Source organism: Podarcis muralis, chromosome 15 (genome assembly GCF_964188315.1).
Source record: "Podarcis muralis chromosome 15, rPodMur119.hap1.1, whole genome shotgun sequence".
NCBI lineage: Eukaryota > Metazoa > Chordata > Lepidosauria > Squamata > Lacertidae > Podarcis > Podarcis muralis.
In genome coordinates, this window is record NC_135669.1 from 16,216,667 (window position 1) to 16,236,443 (window position 19,777).

Below are 19,777 nucleotides of genomic sequence, written 5' to 3' on the forward strand. Positions count from 1 at the left end.
GTCGCCCTAATCACACCCCTGTGACTTCTTCGATCTCTCTTTAAGAATTGGTCTTGCATTGGCCAATTCCTGTCCTCGGGTAGAGAAGCTGATCTTAGAGACAAGTAGCAAATCTTTGCTGGAACACAAGCAATTTCATAGTTGAGTTCTTTTAAGAACTCTGCAGTGGATGCCCTCCGGGCCTGGTGACTTCTCAGTTTATTAATTTGTCAATAAGACCTGGAACTTTGTCTCTTTGTCACCACTACCAGCCTTTGTTCCCTTCCTGCAAATGTTAGAAATTCCCTTCCTGCAAATGTTAGAACTTCAGGCACAGGGATCTGCCCTGTATACCTTCTGCTTCATCCTCCTCCACCACCACAGAGAAGTGGCAGAAGTGAAACTTAAGAATGCACAGTAAAGGAGGCAGCCAGCCCTGGCTACCAGTTGAACGTGCAGAAAGCCCAAAGAGAACATAGCTGGTCTCGTAGGTTGAGCTTTGGACCCCAAAGTTCAGCAGCCCCAGGTGGCTGCTTACTTGTCCCATAAAATAGCCATTGTCCCCAGCAACTGTTCTCTTCTGTGCCAGAGCAGGAGCAGCACAGAGGGTAAGAAAATGCAGCAAACCCTTCCCCAAGTGCAGGAGAGAGGACCAGCTCTTGGAAATTTCCCAGTACAAATCCTGCCCCAGAGCATCCAGCACTGGAAGAAAGGGTTTGGTGCCTCTGGTAATCCTTGCCCTTAAAGATAAAGGTAAAGGGACCCCTGACCATTAGGTCCAGTCGTGGCCGACTCTGGGGTTGTGGCACTCATCTTGCTTTATTGGCCGAGGGAGCCGGCGTACAGCTTCCGGGTCATGTGGCCAGCATGACTAAGCCGCTTCTGGCGAACCAGAGCAGTGTATGGAAACGCTGTTTACCTTCCCACCGGAGCAGTACCCATTTATCTACTTGCACTTTGACGTGCTTTCGAACTGCTAGGTTGGCAGGAGCAGGGACCAAGAAACGGGAGCTCACCCCGTCGTGGGGATTCGAACCGCCAACCTTCTGATCAGCAAGCCCTAGGCTCTGTGGTTTAACCCACAGCGCCACCCGTGTCCCTTTTCATCCTTGCCCTTACAAGTTACTTATTTTTCAGTGTGGGATCAGGAAGGCCTTGGCTCTCAGCCATGGAGGACGGCATGCATGTCTTGGCTCAGCTCAGAGAAAAAAGGATCAAGTGGATCTCTGCCTCTGCGTGCGTTTTAACACACATGCAAACCCAGCGTCGTCGAGACACTTGCACACACTCCAAAGAACAAAACGAAAGCAGCCCCAAGGAGCCTCTGTAGTAAATATAAAGGTTTTATTTCATTCACGGCAATGAAGCCAATTACAGCTCGAGAGTGCAAAAGAGAAGTCTCAAAGGCAACACCGGTTGCCGAAGGTGCACCTGTGCTTGGCCCAGCCTCTATGCTAGCCTGCCGCCTCCTCCTCCTGGCATGAGCGCATGCAGGCAGCGCCGGGCTTGCTCCAGCAGAGGCTGCCAGCCTCTTTGGAAAGGGAAGGAGGGCAGAGTGGGGAGGCCTTGTGGCAGAAGCAGCTGGATCAGGAGGGAGAAAGAGCTCTGCTCAGACAGTCTCTTGTATTTGCAAAGGGAGCAAGGTGGCCCGGGGTGAGGGGGCACGCATCAGCGCAAGACAGCTTGGTGATGGAAAGCCCTTAGTGGGGAAGGCAGGGCCTTGAGGGAAGCTGCAGGCAGGGTCAACCTCAGGGTCCTACTGCCAGTGGAAGAGCGACCAGGGGAGAGAAATAGACCTCCCAAGAGCCAGCACAGGACCAGTGTCCCACCAGCTACTCTCACGGGCAGGCTCAGGTTTTGCACCAGAGTCTAGCCGGCCACTGCTTCTGGTGGCAACTTGCCCCCGCCCTGGGGCAAAGGCTCAGCTTGAAATAAAAGCAGAGCTGGGAGGAACATGGGAGGGGAGGGGCATCAGTGTTAGCCCAGCCCGGAAGGCCTCCTGGACAGGAGGTTCCCTGGCCAGTGCTGCCCCTCAACTTCTTCCTCCACCCTAAGCAGCTGGTGCCCCCTGCTGGGCGGCTCCGGGACACCCATGGGAGCTCTGCCTGCAAGCCTGGCTCTGAACTGGAGCCCTTCCTTGGCCCTTCCAGGCTCCCACCTTCTGAAATTATTGCCAAATAATTTCACAGACTGTGACTTCACCCACCTCCACCAGCCTGCTTAGGCAGATGGTTCAGAGGAGTGCAGGCAGGCGGAGGCGGGTGATAGTTTCTTTTTCTTTGGATTTGCTGTTACACCCAGTGAAGAGAATTCATTAACCTGAGGAATCTGGTTAATTTGTCCAACACCAGCCCGCCCTGCCGGCTGCTGGCTCAGGCTGGGTTGCACTGTTATTGCTGTTCACACCTCCTTGCATTGGGGATGGGGGTCAGGGGGGAGGAGGAAAGAAAGCAGACATAGGAGCAGAAATCACAGCAGGATCCAGAAATGGGGAGGTGGCGTCTTTCCAAAGCTTGTGGGGTGTGGGGGGGGGGGGGGAGAGTGCAAGACAGCCAGGAAGTCACTTGAGAGAGCTGAGGCCATCCATGTTTGCTGCCACAGCTGCTAAAATTCTTGCACTCACTTTGCTGGCCTTCCTCTCAACCTAATAACACACACACACTTACAAAGCATCTGACAACGGTCATGAATCAAGCCTCCTTACACCACCACCACACAGGGTAGGCTGATATTATTACACATCGTATGGGAGACTGAGGCACGGATGAAGGATGTGACTATTTCAAAGGCACCCAAAAAGCAAGAGAGAGAACCCTGCTGCGGTAGGAGCTGGCCATTTCTCCTACTCCCCAGAAGAAATGGCATCTGTTCGGCCACTTTTCTGTCACGCACAGGAAATGTATCTCTTCAATGAGAAATGGGAGTTGGGAGCGCCACCCAGAACTGCCTCCCTCCTTCCCTCCCTCCTCCCCAAGCCCTTGGGAGGTCAGGAGATTTGGACGCTGCCCTTGGCCAAATTCTCCCAGACCACAATGCGGAGGAAGTGGCCTCTTGTGGGTTGGAGGACAACATTGCGCAGGATTTGCAAACGCATAGCTTTCATTATTATTAGTTATTAGTGTTATTGATGCTAGTCCTCATGGTAAACAAAAAAAGCCTGTAAATTTCTGCCATAAGCTAAAAAATCAGCATGGATCTGGGTCCACTATCCTACAGAGCTTTGATTTCTTGCCCCAGTTTAAACAGGGAAAGACAACATTCCAAATTCTGAAAATGCCCAACTGAACCAAACACACAGCGATGGGGATGCAGCTGTGAGGTTGCCATGCTTCTCTGTCCGTGTCATTTTGCAGGATCCCCATTTGGCCTGGCTACAGGGAGATAGGTTTATATATATATTATTTATCACAGAGGAGATATTAGTGGCTCTAGCAAGCCAGTGTGGTAGAGTGAGACCTCTGGGTTTAGGGCGGTATAATAATAATAATAATAATAATAATAATAATAATAATAATAATAATAATGGTGGTGGTGGTGGTGGTTAGAGTGTCTGATGAGGACCTGGGAGACCAGGGTTAAAATCCTTGGATCAATGAATTCCTCTCAGCCTACCTTCACAGGGTTTAAATGAGGAGCAGGAAAACCATGCATAACACATTGAGCTTCTTGGAGAAAAAGGTGGGATATAAATGCAAACGACCAATAAATAAAATACAGAACGGGTGATGTCAGAGGGTTAGGGGTTCCAGGCCTCCCTCCACCCTTTGCCAGCAAAGAGGGACCAAGCTGTCCTGGGAGAGGGGAGCTTCCTGCAATGGGGGCTTTAGGGCTGCTGGGTAGCAGAGAAGACAAGGCCTTTTGGATCAAGTGTTTTGGTCATGATCCTGGCAAGACAATGTAACCTGCAGATGGATGCAAGCCTTGCAAGGTTCCCATCAGAGTTGCTGCTGAGCGTGGCCAGACAGAAGAGACTCCCTTCCTCTTCTCCCAGCAGGAAGCCCAGGAGAGGGGGAGGGATGTAGGGCAAAGAGGCAGGCCAGCTAGGAGGGGAGGGGAGTGCCAGGGAATTGGCTTGCTTCACACTTAAGGCCTTGACAGCTCCAAGGTGGTCCAAAGGCCTGAAACAAGAAGCGAATCTCCTGGCTCTCGTCATCTCCTCTCTCACCAGGAGATCAGGAGAAGGAGCCAATGCAAGTAAGTTGGGACCAGGACTGTGACTCACCAATTGGGTTGGAAAGAGGCTGCCTAGGAAAAGGTGCCATTCCTCACTACAGTGAACAGCTGAGAGCAGAGCAAGGGCACCACCATGCTGGGTGTTGCAAGAGCCCTGGGGTCTGCAGGTGGGGAGCGCCACTTCAGGAACCCCAACCTCGGAGGGGTGTAGCATGAGCAGTGAGAGCCAGGCTGCTTCTTCTATCCCCCTCAGCCTCACAATCACACAAGCTTTAAACAAAACAAACAAAAAATATTGTGAAGCTGTTGTGGTGGGTGGGTGGGTGGGTGGGCAGGCAGTAGTGGTGACAGAGCAGCAGGCTCCAGGTGCAATTTGCAGCTCATCCACTCTCCCACCCACTCCAGGATACAGGAAAGATGACAAAGTCCAGCAGCGGTACAAGCAAAATGGCGTCTGGCTCCCAGTAGTGCTTCAAACTCCTATTACCTGTGCAAGTTCTGTCCCAGCAGTGTTGGCCCTCCCATCCTTTAGAAATGAGCCTCAGCTCCTGTGAGAGGCTGGCAGGGAAGAGGGCGCCAAGCATTTCCCCTGGATCACAGCCCATCTGTATCAGCTGGTTGCCCTCTGCCCAGGAGGAGAACCAAGTCCCTGGCACCACGCCCACCTGCCAGCCCAGGCTCTTGCACTGAAGATGCCCAAGCTCACACCTACCAAATCCCATCTGGCAGCATCCTCCTGGTGGCTTAAGAACTACCTGAGCACACAGCCCCTCCTCCCCCCGGCCTGCCAGTCCAATGCCTGCAGTCTTATCTGAGAAGCAGTGCTGGTTGCAGCCAACTGTGTAATATAGTCATGTGTCTCAAGCATCAATCATTTGGAAATGGTCGACTCTCCTCCTCTTCTTCCTGGGCCTGGATTTCAGGGCCTCACAGGTCACCAGTTCCACAGCGGCCTCAGGCCTTTGGGGCGGATTTCTGTTCTGTTTTGGAGCCGGCTAGCCCATTCTCTGTGTTGTCATTTGCTGAAGAAGTCACAAGACACTCTCTGCGGAGAACAAGAAAGAGGCTAACTATCACTGCTCCCAGCAGCGCGTCCTCTCCACCACCAGCACCACCACCACCACCGCCCTTCTTCTATGCAATGGCAGCCCCAAGGTGGGGAAGTCTTCCCATTCAGCAAGCAGGCCTCCCAGAGACATAAACCACTCTCAGGAGGTCTGGGGCTCAACAGGGCTTGCAACAGCAGCCCAGGGTGGGACAGGGACGAGATGGCCTCCAGGAAGGCAAGGAATCCCTTCACCCCAGTGATACTCCAAAGAAAGAAACCACACAAGTTGCCTACACCGTGCTGGAGCCCACATGCTGTGTGCCATACTGGGCCCCACTTTGCTGAGGCCTTCCAGCCCCTCTGGTGAAAGGGAGCCTCTCAGGAGACCCAGTCTCTGCTCCCAAGGGGAAGTGGGCAGGGAATGGGAAACCAACCACACTCACTTCTCCCGTGTCTTCTTGAGAATGAAGAGGACGAGTTTCTTGATCAACATGATGAGGACCAGGAGTCCAATGACGCCCCCAACGACTGACACAATGATCAGCGTTAGCGTGTTGTCCTTCTTCTCCACTGGGGAAGGGAGCAGATAGGGAAGGGTGAGGCAAGAGGGGCCCTGGGTGGTAGGGTGCCCCCTGCCTGCACATCCATGCCAGGCTGTGCCATGAGCCAAGGAAGGGGCTTCAAGCACCCCCTTCTCTCCCTCTCTTCCTCCCCAATATGGCAGCTGTTGGGTGAGATGCAGCCTCCACGCCTTATACATGTGAGGAAGACCCAGCTTGTCTCGCCACCCAATGCCAGGGCTGGGAAAGGAGCCCCAACACAACCCCTGGACAAAAGGAGCAGCTGGTCCCCTGTGGCCCCCAACAGCTGCCCTGGTGGCAACTGGTACTTACTTTCCACGACCACTTTGAGTGTGATGGTGGCACTATGGTTGGCATTCTTCTCTTTTGGGTTCTTAACAAAGCAAGTGTATTTCCCAGAGTCACTGAACTCTGCAAAGAGGAGCAGGAGGGAGACGTTGAACTCCCGGTTATCCTTGCTGAGGGCCATATCAGTTGGCATCTCGTACTTGATGAGAGACCTGTACTCTGGATAGGGCTCTGGCTTGGAGTCTTTGTTCTTGATGATTCCTTTGAATATCTGCAGCAAGGAAAAAACCAAAGAGCAAAGGGTCTGGTGGTCCAGAAGAAGCTTCCTCTGATGGGTCAAACAGTCAGGGTTGGGGTGGGGAAAGAGCTGCCTGATGCATTAATTATCATCATCATTTAATCACCCTCTATACATGTGTCTCAATGTGATATATAAAAAAACAACAACCCAGCAGAAACACTTAAAAACAGCAATAAGAGTTAGAACAAAGACCCATTTACCCAGCTGGGAAAGCCTGCTGGAACAAAAGTATCTTGCAGGGTTTCCAGAAGATGGGCAGATGTCCTGTCTCAAAAGGGAAGCTGTTCCACAGAGCGGGGCAGCCACACTCAAGAGCCCTGCTCCATGTTATACAGCTCAAAGTGCACAGCTGAAAGGGGGCCGGTTTCTCAGGACAGCTAAAACTGTCAAGGAGAGACTGCCTCTGTTTGGAAGCTCCTGAAGGATGCTCTGGGGATAAGAGACTTACCAGGTGGGAACCGACCTTTTTCCACCTCCCTTGTGACCATGGCTGAGACAGGAGGGGGTGGGCAGCAGATGGTCACAGTTCTGTGTGTGAGCTGTTATACATGGAAGGAATTAGACCTTCACTCATTACTTATTAAGACAAGTGTATTTTGCCTTTGTGTCCTTCAAATCAGCAAATCATAAAAGCAGTAAAGTTACACCATTGGCTATTAATGAGACTCATCATGATGCCTTTCCACTTTGCTATCCAACCCCTCGCCTGCAAAGTGTAGTAAGCCACACACTTCAGTGCTATTGCTGATCCACGAGAAGTTGGCTCTCTCGATTCCGATGCAAGAGGTGAATGTGCAGGGCAAGAGGACATCCGTGCCATTCTTTACATAGATAACGGCCGCCTTGCCCACCGAAACCTCCAAGGCAAGTGTCACAGAGCAGAGCTGAAGGCCTAAGGAGGAGAAAGCAGAGGCACGTTGACTGTAATGTGGTTCTGCTGGGGAAGACTCTGGGCACTTCCAGACTGTAGCTGTTTTTGGGTGTCACTGCTATAGTTGCTTGGGAGTTCTTGTGCAAGAAACCCACTTGCCCCAAAGATCAGACTTTTTGCCATAAGGAAATTGATTGGAAGATGCATTGGACAGTATGGGCTAACACTTGCTTTGATGAAATAAATGTCATCTAACCTCCCCAGGAACAAATCAGAGTGGGCACTCATTAAATTGCCAATGTCATCTGATCTTCCTGCAAATCAATCAGAATGAATGCTCAGTAAACAGGCTGTCTGGAAGTGCCCTCTTTTCCTCCACACACCTCCAGAGAGGAAAGCAGAGCAGCTGACATCCATCACCACCAAGCAGGAAGCCCTCCCCAATGATGGACGTAGGTGATGTGGGATTTCCAGTCAAGAACACAAATGCATGATTGCCAGACAGGCACACGAGCAACTGACATGCATAGAGTTCCAGAATTAATATAGAAGTCATTTCTTTAATGCTTTGGTGGGAATTTCTAACAAAGGAGACAATCTGATGTATTTCCTTCTTGTATTTCCTCCCTGTCTGACCTCTCTCTCTTCTTTCAAGCCGGTGATGTTCAAGCACACATGCCTGAGCTCTGCTCAAAGCCCAGATGCCATTATAGAAACTAATTTTGTATTTTGTAGCTGATTTTTTAACTGCATACAATATTGATGTATTTGCTGCCTGCACTGAAATGTAAGGAAACCTTTTTGTTCATCTTGCTAAAACTTGTGGTTCATTCTTAGTAGTGGGGACAAAGAAAGGAAAGTCAGCAGACCACAAATAAATGGGGATAAAAGGTGTAATTGCCTAATTCCTAGCTTCTTGTAAGCTGCAAAAGTGAATAAGTGTTGCAGCCTGTTTACTCTCATATTTCTCCCACACATTTGGGACAGGAAGTTTAAATTTTAACTTACTAATTATGTCCTCGATCCATCTCCATCAGGTGAGCAGAAGGAGCTGCCTTCCACCAGGGAAGCGGCTATTTGTCCATCTAGTTGTGTCGACAATACTGAGCTAGATAGACCAAAGAGTCTGACTCAACACAAAGCAGCTTCCAATGTTCTTACGACCTCAGGCAGAAAATGATTTCTTTCATCACTTGCTAACTGCCATCCTTTTAGCTAGAGATGTCCAGGGTTTCCTCCTGGGGCCTTCTGCATGTAAAGCATGAGGTCTATCATTGAGTTATGCCAGATACTAACCCAGAGTACATCCCTGGTGATAAGTGCACACACCCAAACAGTTTTCACCCAGTATTTGGCAATTGCCAATGCACCAGTATTAGTGGGTGAAATCGGGACTCTGCAACCAGCGCAAGTGGGGTTAGTGGCAGGAAGTGGCCACTCTGCCCAAGGGGCACTGCCTACCACAGAGTTCAACCTGCCCCAGGTCTCTTACAACAAACTGGCATGCCTTAAATGAAGAGGTTTACAGCCACCACAGAGGGTAGCATAAAGTCACCAGAAATAGTCAGGGAGGCCACATGACAGAGTGTCTCAGAAGATGTTTTCTAGACAAAGAACATGTTGACCAGAAGAACTGGATTTTCATTGAAATGATGTAATGTTTCCTTCACAAAGAAAATGAACACACACACACAGATGAAGAACATATTTTTCTTTGGCCAAGAACACACCCTTGTGCCAAGTATGTGCTGATCACCCTAAGCTAGGCAGATGCAAGCCTAAGACTTGATCACAGCATCAAAGGCCCTCCCAGAAATGTGGACATACCAGGGTATGTTCTGAAAGGATATGAGGCCACCACCTTGCTGAAGCTAAGCATGTTTGGGTCTGGTCAGTGCCGTAGATGGGTGACCTCCTGGGCAGCTCATGGGTTCCATAATGGAAGAGAGGCAGAGTATGAATGCTAAGAAAATAGAAATAAAAAGCCTGTTGACAGCTGACCAGCAAGGCAAAAAAAAAAAAAGGCCATATGTCCATTAGAGACTTGTTCACTGGAATGTTATCTAAAACAACCAGAAGAGTGAACGCTTGTTCAACAAATGGCATTAATGAAGAATACTGGAACTGAGGCCAATGGATAGAAGCTCCACCCAGGCCAAGGACCCTTTAGCTACCTGCCCTCTGAGTCCTGCCTGACTGCCCCTCACAGCTCAAGTACCCAAATTCTCCTGGGGAAAGGTGCCTCTAAAATACTTAAGAGACTTAAGAGTTGAAGATGATATGCTTAGGAACATTCAGGGAAGTGTTAATCTCATAATTGTTAAATCAGTCTATAGGCTGTGTTCAAAGTGAAAGCATTGTAAACCGCAAAGTCTATAACTCTATAAGCTGTCATATGCGCTATTAGGATAAATAAAAAGCTGGCTGCTTAAAGTTTCAAGCTGCCTCTTAGTGCTATTCCCCCCCCCCTCTTCCCTCCAGCACTTAAGAGTTCCAAACATACAGTGTCAGCTCAGGGTCTGTTCTCATCGAAAAGGTTGCAAACCTTCTTTGGGGCCCTAATTTAGAACCTTCAAGAGAGGGGTCACACCACACAGCATGAGAATGCAAGAAGAGCCTGATGGTTCCTGCATTGCAGGGGGCTGGATTCAATGGCTCTCAGGGGTCCATTCCAACTCTGCAATTCGACGATTCTATGAATCATCATCCCAATGGATCATCATCTAGCCCACCATCCTGTCCTCACAGTGGCCAACCAGATGCCCAGGGTTCTCCAGGGTTTCAGGCATTGGAGAGGCCATTGGAGATTGAGCCTTGAACCTTCTGCATGCAAAGCAGGGGCTCTGCTCCTGAGCTACGGCCCTTCCCTTCCCCAGGGGTCCTCTGCAGAGGAGCGGGCATGGCTCATCCTTAGCCTGTCCTCCTACATCAGGAGCTTCTTCTAAGCTCTGTAAAATGAGCACAGCTCTGACCACCTCTTGATAGGCCTGCAAGGGGGATCTGCAGTTATCACATATGGGGAAATCAGTGGCTGATGCTTAAGATTGGACAAGGTAAAGGATTGGGGAACCTCCCAAGATCTGAGCATCCTGCCTTGTCGATACCCAGAAATGAGGTCCACCTCTGCAAGAGATGTGGAAATGGAAGCATGAAAGTGCAAGATGCTCCTGAAGACACCTCCTCCCCCCCCAAAAAAAACCCTCTCTCAGAGTCTTTTGCACACCTGCATGCTACCCACCCTCAGTATTTGCTAGTTAGCCCAGCCAGACAGGCTCCATCTCTTATGTGCTGTTTGTCCCCACCAAAGATATCTGGGCAGCCTAGTCTCTTTGGAAGATAGCTTTGCCTTTGGTGCTGCAGCTGACAGATGACCTTCAGACTGCCAGCTTCAGAGCTGCTGCATCAGGCAACTTGCATCTCTCTCTCCCCGCATCTTCTCATATATATTAACAAAGCAGAAAGAGAAAGGAAGCACCGGGAATGCATAAGGTTCTCTCTCGCTGGTTCCCCCACAGCTTTGGTCCTGGGCACCCACTCAAGAGGGGCCCGGCTGATGAAGAGATTCTAGAGTCCCCAGATCTTCAGTGCAAACAAGTATCAGGAACTGGGATTGATGCAGTTGCTAAGCTGTGCGCCATCACATCCTCTGCTGCACGTGCCTCAACCACCGTGCTCTCTATCCAGCTTGCCTCCTCACAGAGCCTGGAAAAGTAGACTCCCTTTGTCCAAGAACAGACCAAAGGCCAGCCCAGCAAGACTGTAGATTTGGAGAGGTCCTGTGGCCAGAGCCAAATAATTGTCTTGCAAACCCTCGGGCTGTACAACTGTGTGCTTTTGGGGGCCAGCAGAGCAACTACCCTCTGAAATATCTCACCACACTCCAGCCAGCAAGTTAGCACCTACAAAGGCTCTCTCCCCCCCCCCCCCGAGCTCAGTGAAAGGAGCCCAAAGGAAGGACACCACCTACAGCATCATAACCCTAACTGCAGGAATCCCCTTGGCTGAGCACAGTGGGCCTCAATGCTTTTGCCCGCTTGCTATGGTTTTGAAGGAACTGACAGGAGAGCAAGGCAGCTGCAGAACAAGCCAAGGCTCAGAGAGTTGGGAGCTTGCCTGTTGCAGAAGAGAATGCATCCATATGAATCTGGCTTGGAGCTTCTGCAAGACTGCAGAAGGATCCCAAGCCAGGCCCAGGAGCTGGAAACCCAGTCCGATGGCCCCTGCCAATTCCCTGGCCTGCTCCACTACTTTGGGCATCAATCCAGCCATGACCAGCACTTTGTGACAGCTCCTTTCTGCATCTCTAACCAGCAGCAGCAGCCAGCCAGCCATTGACTCCAGCCTACCAATGGAATCAATGATGAAAGGTGGTATGAAAATCTCTTAAATAAACAAAAGGATAAAAAGGTAAAAGGGAGCTAAAAGGGAGCAGATTTTGGGGCTCCTTGGGTCAAGGATTAAGTGGTACCTTCAGGAGCATCAGGAAGATCTCAGTGGCAGAGCAACTGCATTTCAAACTGAAAGTCTGAGGTTTAATCTCTAGCATCTCCAGGTAGGGCCAAGAGGCTCCTTTGCCTGAAATCCTGGAGAGACACTCAATGCAGAGAGACACAATACTGAGCTAGATGGACCAAGAGCCTGAGTCTGTATAAAGGCAGCTTCCTATGTTCTCCAGATAGGGCTAGGAGCCTGCAGCTGCCACCTGTGTGGTGTGAGCTGCCTTTCTGAAGCCAGCAGCTTCCAGAGTTTCCAAGAGGGCCACAGGAGGCCTCCCTTCTTCCAGGAAAGGGCTGCTGAGCAACCAGTTCCATTAGGAGCAACAACCTGCCCAGGCCTCCTCCTGCAAACAGAATGGATGGGGGCCTCCTGGGGCCTCATCATCTCACTGCAGCTCCTGCCAGAAAGAGCGTAGCAAGTCATCCTGGGGCCATGAGCCACCCCAGAAGAGCTAGGGAGCCTCAGAGCCAGGGCCAGCCCCCAAATAGCAGAAGCACAATCACAGGACACATGCATAGTCCCTGCAGCTCATTGATGCAAGGTCTGCTCTCTGGATCCCCAAAAAGCCCAGTGCTGAGATTAGTAAAGCAAACAGAAATCAGATCATTCCATTGTGACCCTTCCTTGGCCCCTCTCCCTCCATTTCTTTTTTTGCAACTTGGTGATAATGTTTAAACAGGGAGGTAGCCAATCTCACACTGTAAAACACCAGACAATGGTGGTGCAATTAATAATACAGCGACCAAGGTAGACCAAGGGAGGCTAAAGAACTGGAGCGACTCCCCACTTGCCTACCGTGAAGCTCTGGGGGTCCAAGTCAGTCAACATCTACTCTGCTCAGCATAGGCAAGGATTAAATGCTATTTATTTTATTAGACAAATGATATAGCACTTTCCATAGGAAAATACTGAAGTTGTGTAAAACCACAATGAACCATGGATATCTATCTAATTCCATTAAAAAAACTCAAATCATATTGATCAATGGTAAGCATAGCTAGGTCACATTTCGGAAAAAGCATGTGTGAAAAATAGGTTTGGAGCCAGCATCACAGGACTGATACAGCTGGCGCTTGCCTGATAATAGCAGGGATGGAATTCCTTCCACAAGGCAGGAGATGCAGCAGTGCTGTAAATGCCCTGCTCCCCCTGATCACGGGGTGGGCACCCTCTAAGAGGCACCCGCTGTTGCTAAACTGGCCAGCTTGTTTTATTGCCCACAGCCCAAAAGGCTCTGCAGGATCACAGAAGATATTTGGAAGAAATCATAGCAATGCCCCATAACATTTCACTATTCCATAGGGAAAGCAGGGTCTTGATAGAATAACCAACTCTACCCACTGGGAAATTCCCCCAGAGCATTCAGGAATCCATTAGCCTGTGTAGAGGGACCATTCTAAGAGGTCCCCACCCCTGCAGGGAGAGACAGATGTCATAAGCCCAAACTTCACTAGGGAGTGGTCTGACCATGACAATAGGACCCCTTACCTTCAGATAACCCATTTTCTCACATGGACTCAACTGAGGGTATGCCTTGCATTATGCATTGGACCAGTGATATTTTGGGCCAGCCCCATGGTTGCTAAAAAGTCCCAAGTAGGGCAAAAGGTATCCTTGATGTGACTGCTGAAGTCACCCAGGACCACCATTCTGGGCCTTTGAGACTGCCTCGGACATCTCTGGGCAGCTGAGCGAGTTGCTGTCCGTCAGATGTCTCTATGGCCCAATACCAGAAGCAGGCCCTCTAAGCCAGATCCAAGACAGAGCAGTTTTGTGGTGCAGGGGATAGATGCTCAAAGGACCATGACAAACTTGCCCCGCCCCCCTCCCTCCAAAAAAACCCTCCCGCCTGGGTTGGTGCTGCACTAAATGCCTGGGCAGCAGAGCTGAGTCAGGTTACATACCCTCCAGCATTTCTCCGATGAAAATAGGGACGTCCCATTCCATAATTATAATTTTACTATTTATACCCCACACATCTTCCTGGGTTGCCCCAGCTACTCTGGGCAGCTTCCAACATATATGAAAACATAATAAAACATTAAACTTTTTTTAAAAAAAAACCCTTCCCTATACCCTATACTCCCTATTCAGATGGCTCGGAGGTCAGATAACTCCATACCCTCCAACATTTCTCCAATGAAAACAAGGACATCCTAAGGAAAGGTGGGACATTCTGGGATCAAATCGGAAACTGGGATGACTTCTCTAAATCAGGGACGTCCCTGGAAAACAGGGACACTTGGAGGATCTGAGGTCATTCAAGTTACCTGGGCCTAAGCCATCCAGGGCTTTAAAACTTAATTTTGAACTGGGCTCAGAAATGAACAGGAAGGCAGTGCAGCTGTTCCCTATGACTGGAGGCCAATGCACACAGTCCCGGCTCCCATCAATAGTCTGGCTGCAGCATGCCAAACACTTGGCGGTTTCAATCCCATGTTGAGCATGCTACAGTCATCCAAACATGGCATCGCTAAGGCACAAATGGCCAGATCTGCCATTTCAAGGGGCAGGTGCAATGGGCACACCAGCCTAACTTCCTCAGAAGCACTCCTAGCTGCAGCAACCACCTGAGCATCCAGGTTTAAAACCGAGTCTGGGAGCATGGCTAACATGTGAGAGCACCCCATTCAAGACAGGTCGCACTCTGCTACCTGGACTGGCCATTCAACTTGACCAAGAGCATGGGAGACCTTTGCCATCTCTGGATTGCATTTCCATTGACTTGCCCACCCACAGACTTGTGCTGCCTTGGAGCAGAATGCACAGGGAGGCAGGCACTGCCTGTTGACCTCCCCCTGGAGAGCCATCAGTAGGCTTGGTGGTGGCTATGTTCCACCTCCACCTCTGAATACCAGTTCAACTCCAGTCCTGCTTGTGGGCTTCCCAGAAAAGACATCTGGTTGGCCAACATGGTCTGAACTAGATGGGTCCCCCTTGGCCAGATCCAGCAGCAGGGAGCATTTTTAATGTTCTGACACTGACTCTGAAAGTGGGTGCAGAGTAGGGCCATTGTGCTTAAATTAATGACCAGTGGCCTGGTCTTGGGTCTGGGGACTTCGCTGTTCCCAAGTCCCAATGGGTCAAAGAGCAGGAGCAGGTTTGCCCCACAACCACAAGATGGGAGGGCGGTAGAGCCAGTTTTCCTTTGCTTTGAACTAAAGGCACCCTTTATCAGAGTTCTTTTTCCTTAGGCACTGGTGTGTGTTGTCTTGAACTATACACTATTTAATATACCCATTCCAGTACGATTTTACATAAAAATAGAAGAAGAAATAATAATGATTTTTTAAAAAGATGACGAGATGCAGGCAGACTGGAGCTCCAACGGGGAGGAGACAGGAGCCTGTCCCAACAGAGCAGAGCAGAAGCAAATGTTGCCTCCCCCCGCCCTGCCGCCGCACTCAGGAGTCGGAGGATACGGAGCTGCAGTTTGGACAGCAGCAGTTTCTTCCTTGCAAGGGAGCCCCAGCGGCACTGCGGGTGCGGGTGGCCAGGATGTCCTGCTGGGGCCCCGAGCTGCTGCAGTTGCTCCCGGGGAGGGGGCTTGTCCTCCGGGCCCGGAGAAAGCCGGTGTGTTTGCGTGGGGAGGGGGGCGGTGTTTCGTAGCCAGGCTCCCGCAGCCAAGTTGCTGGCAGGCGCCCACTTCGCTCCAGCCGCCCAGATGCCGGCGCGGTCCTCTTCGGGGTGGGAGGCGCCCCTGCTTTGCGGTGTGGCATACCGCCCGCCCGCCCTCCCGGCTCCCTCCACCCCACTCTGCGCAGCTGAACCGGCAGCAGCTTCGCCTCTCCCTGCCCAGCTCGGGCGCGCCGCCTGCGGCAGGACCTGCGCCGGGTCCCCGCTCTCCACTCGCCTCCGCCGTTCCCTTCCCCGCCTGCCGGCCCCGCTACTTACCCACCAGGGCGACCCCCAGCCAGCCCCTGGCCCCGCCGCCCGCGCCCCCGGCCATCTCCTCGCCAGCTGCAGCGCCGCAGTGGCCTCTTCCGCCGGCCCGAGCGAGCGAGCGAGCGGCGTCCCAAGTGTGGCTCTCGCTCCGCTGCTGCCTGCCCTCGCTGCCAGCCTCCGCGGCTCTCTCGGGCTCCAAAAGTTGCCGCGCGCGCGACCCGCCCCCTCTAGCAGCCGCGGCTGGGAGGCTCCGAGGGGCGGAGGCAGCCGGCTCCGAGCTCGGCTTGGCGGGACCGCCTCCTCCGCAGCGAGCCCTGGACTGGACCGAGCGAGCAGAAAGCCTCTTTGCCCGGCCCGCGAGGCTGGCGAAAGTTGCGGGACTGGCCGGTACGCAGCGCCGACGGGGCGAGTCGGTTGGAGCCCTGTCTGCAAGCAGGCAGGGAAGGCTGTTCGCGTGGGTCACTTTTTAGAAAGGCAGAGAGCCTCCGCCGGAGTGAGGATCCTAAAATCTGGGTCGGGACCAGTAAAAAGGACGAGAAGCTCGCTTCCTCGCCCTTGATGCCAGGGGCTCCCAAGCCAGTCTCTGCAGCCATGTCTGCCGGGAGCATCAGAGTTGGTCAAAGTCCTCCTTTATCAGGGCGATGTCCTTACTCGACCCCCATCCCAAATGCCCTTGGGCATCCCAGTTAGTGGGTCCCACCCACTCAGCATTGATCATGACACGAGTATTCTAGCCCTTCTTTCTCACTGCGATGTGATCGCCCATCCACACCTGAAGCCCACCTGGCCTCATCCGGGAGCTCTTTTCCTTATCACCTGACCTGGGTGAGAACAAGCTGCACAATATACTGTATAAAGGTAAAGGGACCCCTGACCATTAGGTCCAGTCGTGGCCGAATCTGGGGATGCGGTGCTCATCTTGCTTTACTGGCCGAGGGGGCCGGCGTACAGCTTCCAGGTCATGTGGCCAGCATGACTAAGCCGCTTCTGGCAAACCAGAGCAGTGCATGGAAACGCCATTTACCTTCCCGCCGGAGTGGTATCTATTTATCTACTTGCACTTTGACGTGCTTTCGAACTGCTAGGTTGGCAGGAGCTGGGACTGAGCAATGGGAGCTCACCCATCATGGGGATTTGAACCGCCGACCTCCTGATTGGCAAGTCCTAGGCTCTGTGGTTTAACCCACAGCGCCACCCGCGTCCCTTAATATACTGTATAGGCAGTCGTTTTTGTGACCAACGGGGTGGGTGGTGCTGTCCACTTCAGGACCAGCTCCACCATTAGACAGGGTGAAGCAGCTACCAAAGAACAGGGACAATCATCATGAGATCATGGTGGAGCAGCTGCCACAGGCCTTGTGGTACAGCTGGCCAAGCCTGTCTTGCCCCCACATGCTTCTCTGGACCATTGGCCAAATAGCTTAAGAACATAACATAAAGGACACACTAAGAGCCCTGCAGGAACTGGTCCAGCATCCTGTTCTCACAGTGGCAATCCAACTGCCCCTGGGCAGCCTGCCAGCAGACCTGTGCAAGAGCACTCTCTCCCCCTGCGTTTTCTAGCAGCTGATTTTCAGAAGCATAAAAGGCTGTTAAGGCTAAAGAGAGACTCCAGCTTGTCCTACATGATCACTTCCCTCCAGGGTGTGGCATCCAGTTGCAGATGCCATCAGCAGAAGAGTAATGGGGATAGGCATCCATTAATGGATGGAGGCCCTCAAGGAGTTTGCAATTGTGCCGCCTCAGCAGCACATTAAGAACAGGAGGAGAGCCCCACAGCTGGATCAGACCACGTCCTGTTCTCATAAGCAGGACATGAGTGCAGCAGCACTCTCCCAGATTCTGCTCCCCAGAGAACTGTCCTCCTATTCCTGCTCTCTGCTTTCCAGTTACTGAGCCATGAGAGGAGGGTGGGATTTCAAGTCAAAATGACAAAGGCATGATAGCCCAGACAGGCAGATGAGGGGCTTAAACACATAGAGTTCCTGAATCATTATAGAAGGGACTATGTGAGGTCACTTCCTTAATGCTTTGGTGGGAATTTCTAACAAAGGAGATAATCATATATACTTCCTCCCTGTCTGAGCGCTCATGCTCTCTCTTCGTTCAAACCAGTGATGTGAGCAGACATACATGCCTGGGCTCTGCTTAGAGCCCAGACTCCATTTTTGTAGCTAAGAAATATTTTTCCCCACATACTACTCTTAGGTATTTGCTGCCTGCACTGAAATGTAAGGAAACCTTTTTGTTCATCCTACTAAAACGTGTAGTTCATTCTTTGCAAAGGGGACAAAGAAGGGAAGGTCAACAGACCACAAATAAACAGGGAATAAAATATGTGATTGCCTATTTCCTAGCTTCCAGTAAGCAGCAAAAGTGCAGAAGTGTTTTTACTCTTCTAAAAGGGCTATTTACTGTCATATTTCTCCCACACACATGGGATAGGAGGTTTAAAATTGAATTTACATATTTAATCCTCAATCCATCAAGTAGGAGCTCTCCAATCATCCCAAGACTGCTAAGCTTAGTTGAGAGTGGTTGGTGAGGGACTGTTGTGTCACAAGGACAAAAATACCATTAGTGGCTACTAACCACAATGGCTGTATACTACCTCCACTGCCAGAGGAAGTGTGTTTCTGAATACAGGCTGTTGGGGATGACAAGCAGGAAGAGTGCTACTGTTGCATTCAGGCTCTGCTTTGCAGACTGTCCAAAAGGGACATCTCATTGGCTATTGTGAGAACAGGTTGCCGGACTAGTTGGGTCCCCTTTGGTCTGATCAAACAGCATATTTCCTTACCTTCTTATGTTAAAACAGAGGCAAATAATTCATTCAGCTTCTCTGAAATCTCATTTTCCGCCTTCAGCACACCTGTGACTCCCTTATTACCCAGATGTCCAACCATCTCCCTAGCCTGTCTCCCACTTCTAATGTATTTGGGCATAACTTCCATTTTCTGAAGGAAGTCACATTGACAACTTTTTTCTTTTTCTTTTCTTTTTTTTTTTTTTTTTTGACATGTCTTTTTCATTTTTCAGATTGCTACAAAACAACAATAGAAATCAAGCAGAATTTTACAACTTCAAACATCAAAAAGTGCCCTGGCAAACGTACAGACTTGTATCACATGTTACAATAAAGATTAATCATATTATTCCAAAAGGTCTCTCTACATTTGACAGCTCTCTTGATTCTGCTTGTTAACCACACAGACATTCTTTTAGCCTTGGTTGTGCTTTTTCTGATTTGCAGTCTATATTTTAGCTGAGAAGATTCTATTTCCCCACCCACCCAGGCTCCTAGACCCCTTAAAGCACAGGTCCTAGGCCAGGCTGGCTACTTCTCTGCCTCCCTGATGCAGTAGCCCATATCCTGAGCTGAAAAGTGGGAGATGACTGGCCAAGGAGAGCCTATCTAATGTGGGGAGCAGGACAAGCATTAAAGCCCAGGAGTCAGTTAAACAGAAGCACAGAAACACACGATGCTGCAGGAGATGACAGTTTCTTGAGGCAGGGCATTGATCCATTGCAGCAAAAGCAACACAGAGTCTTGTGACGCCTTAAAAACTATTGTATGCCACATCGCACCACAAAGGAATTCACTGCTGCATCTCCCTGAATCACCAGGAGAGCAGCAGAGGCCGTTCATGCCTGTGCATGTGCTGCAGTTTTAATATAATACTTTACAAACAACAGCAGGTCGTGAGTGATAGGTAATACAAAAAACCCTTAAGCCAATTTTGGTTCTCTCCGATGTTTTTTGTGGCTCTTTGATGTGAGGCTGGACCATTTCACCGCTTGATCATGAGGACCAGAAGAACAGGCATTGTAGACTCATCACCCGGCTGGCTCAGGGGCACATGACTGGCTTAGCCCAAATATCTGCATCTCAGGATCCCTGCCTGATCAGAAGGCATTCTGATGCAGTGGCGTGCAAGGAAGGAGTGCCAAGGCTGTGAGCTGCTCACAATGCATAGGAACATAGGAAACTGCCATTGGCCTACCTACTACTGTCCACAGGCAGCTCTCCAGGGTTTCAGCTGGGGTTATCTCCCAGCCCTGCCTGGTGATGCCACTGTAGATTGAACCTTGAAACTTCTACATGAAAAACTGGTGTGCTACCACTGAGCTATAGCCTTTGGCATACTAATAAA

At 50.8% G+C, this 19,777-nt stretch overlaps 1 protein-coding gene across 1 annotated transcript; it reads right to left on the reverse strand.

Annotated features, from left to right (window-relative positions):
- Window positions 1-1,304: 1,304 nt before the first annotated feature.
- SCN4B (sodium voltage-gated channel beta subunit 4) lies at window positions 1,305-16,062 on the reverse strand. The gene is made up of 5 exons (XM_028708558.2): window positions 15,633-16,062; window positions 7,102-7,262; window positions 6,094-6,340; window positions 5,644-5,770; window positions 1,305-5,197 (listed from the first exon to the last, which is right to left on the reverse strand). Exons 1-5 carry the CDS (start codon window positions 15,685-15,687, stop codon window positions 5,107-5,109), a joined length of 681 nt encoding a protein of 226 aa, XP_028564391.2. The 5' UTR covers window positions 15,688-16,062; the 3' UTR covers window positions 1,305-5,106.
- Window positions 16,063-19,777: the final 3,715 nt, after the last annotated feature.

Excerpts from the sequence above, each read along its gene's own strand:
- SCN4B (XM_028708558.2), bottom strand. The coding sequence starts at position 15,687 with ATGGCCGGGGGCGCGGGCGGCGGGGCCAGGGGCTGGCTGGGGGTCGCC. Across the intron at positions 7,263-15,632 it reads GCTGGGGGTCGCCCTGGTGG|GCCTTCAGCTCTGCTCTGTG; the intron begins GTAAGTAGCGGG and ends TCTCCTCCTTAG. Across the intron at positions 5,198-5,643 it reads CTCAAGAAGACACGGGAGAA|AGAGTGTCTTGTGACTTCTT; the intron begins GTGAGTGTGGTT and ends TGTTCTCCGCAG.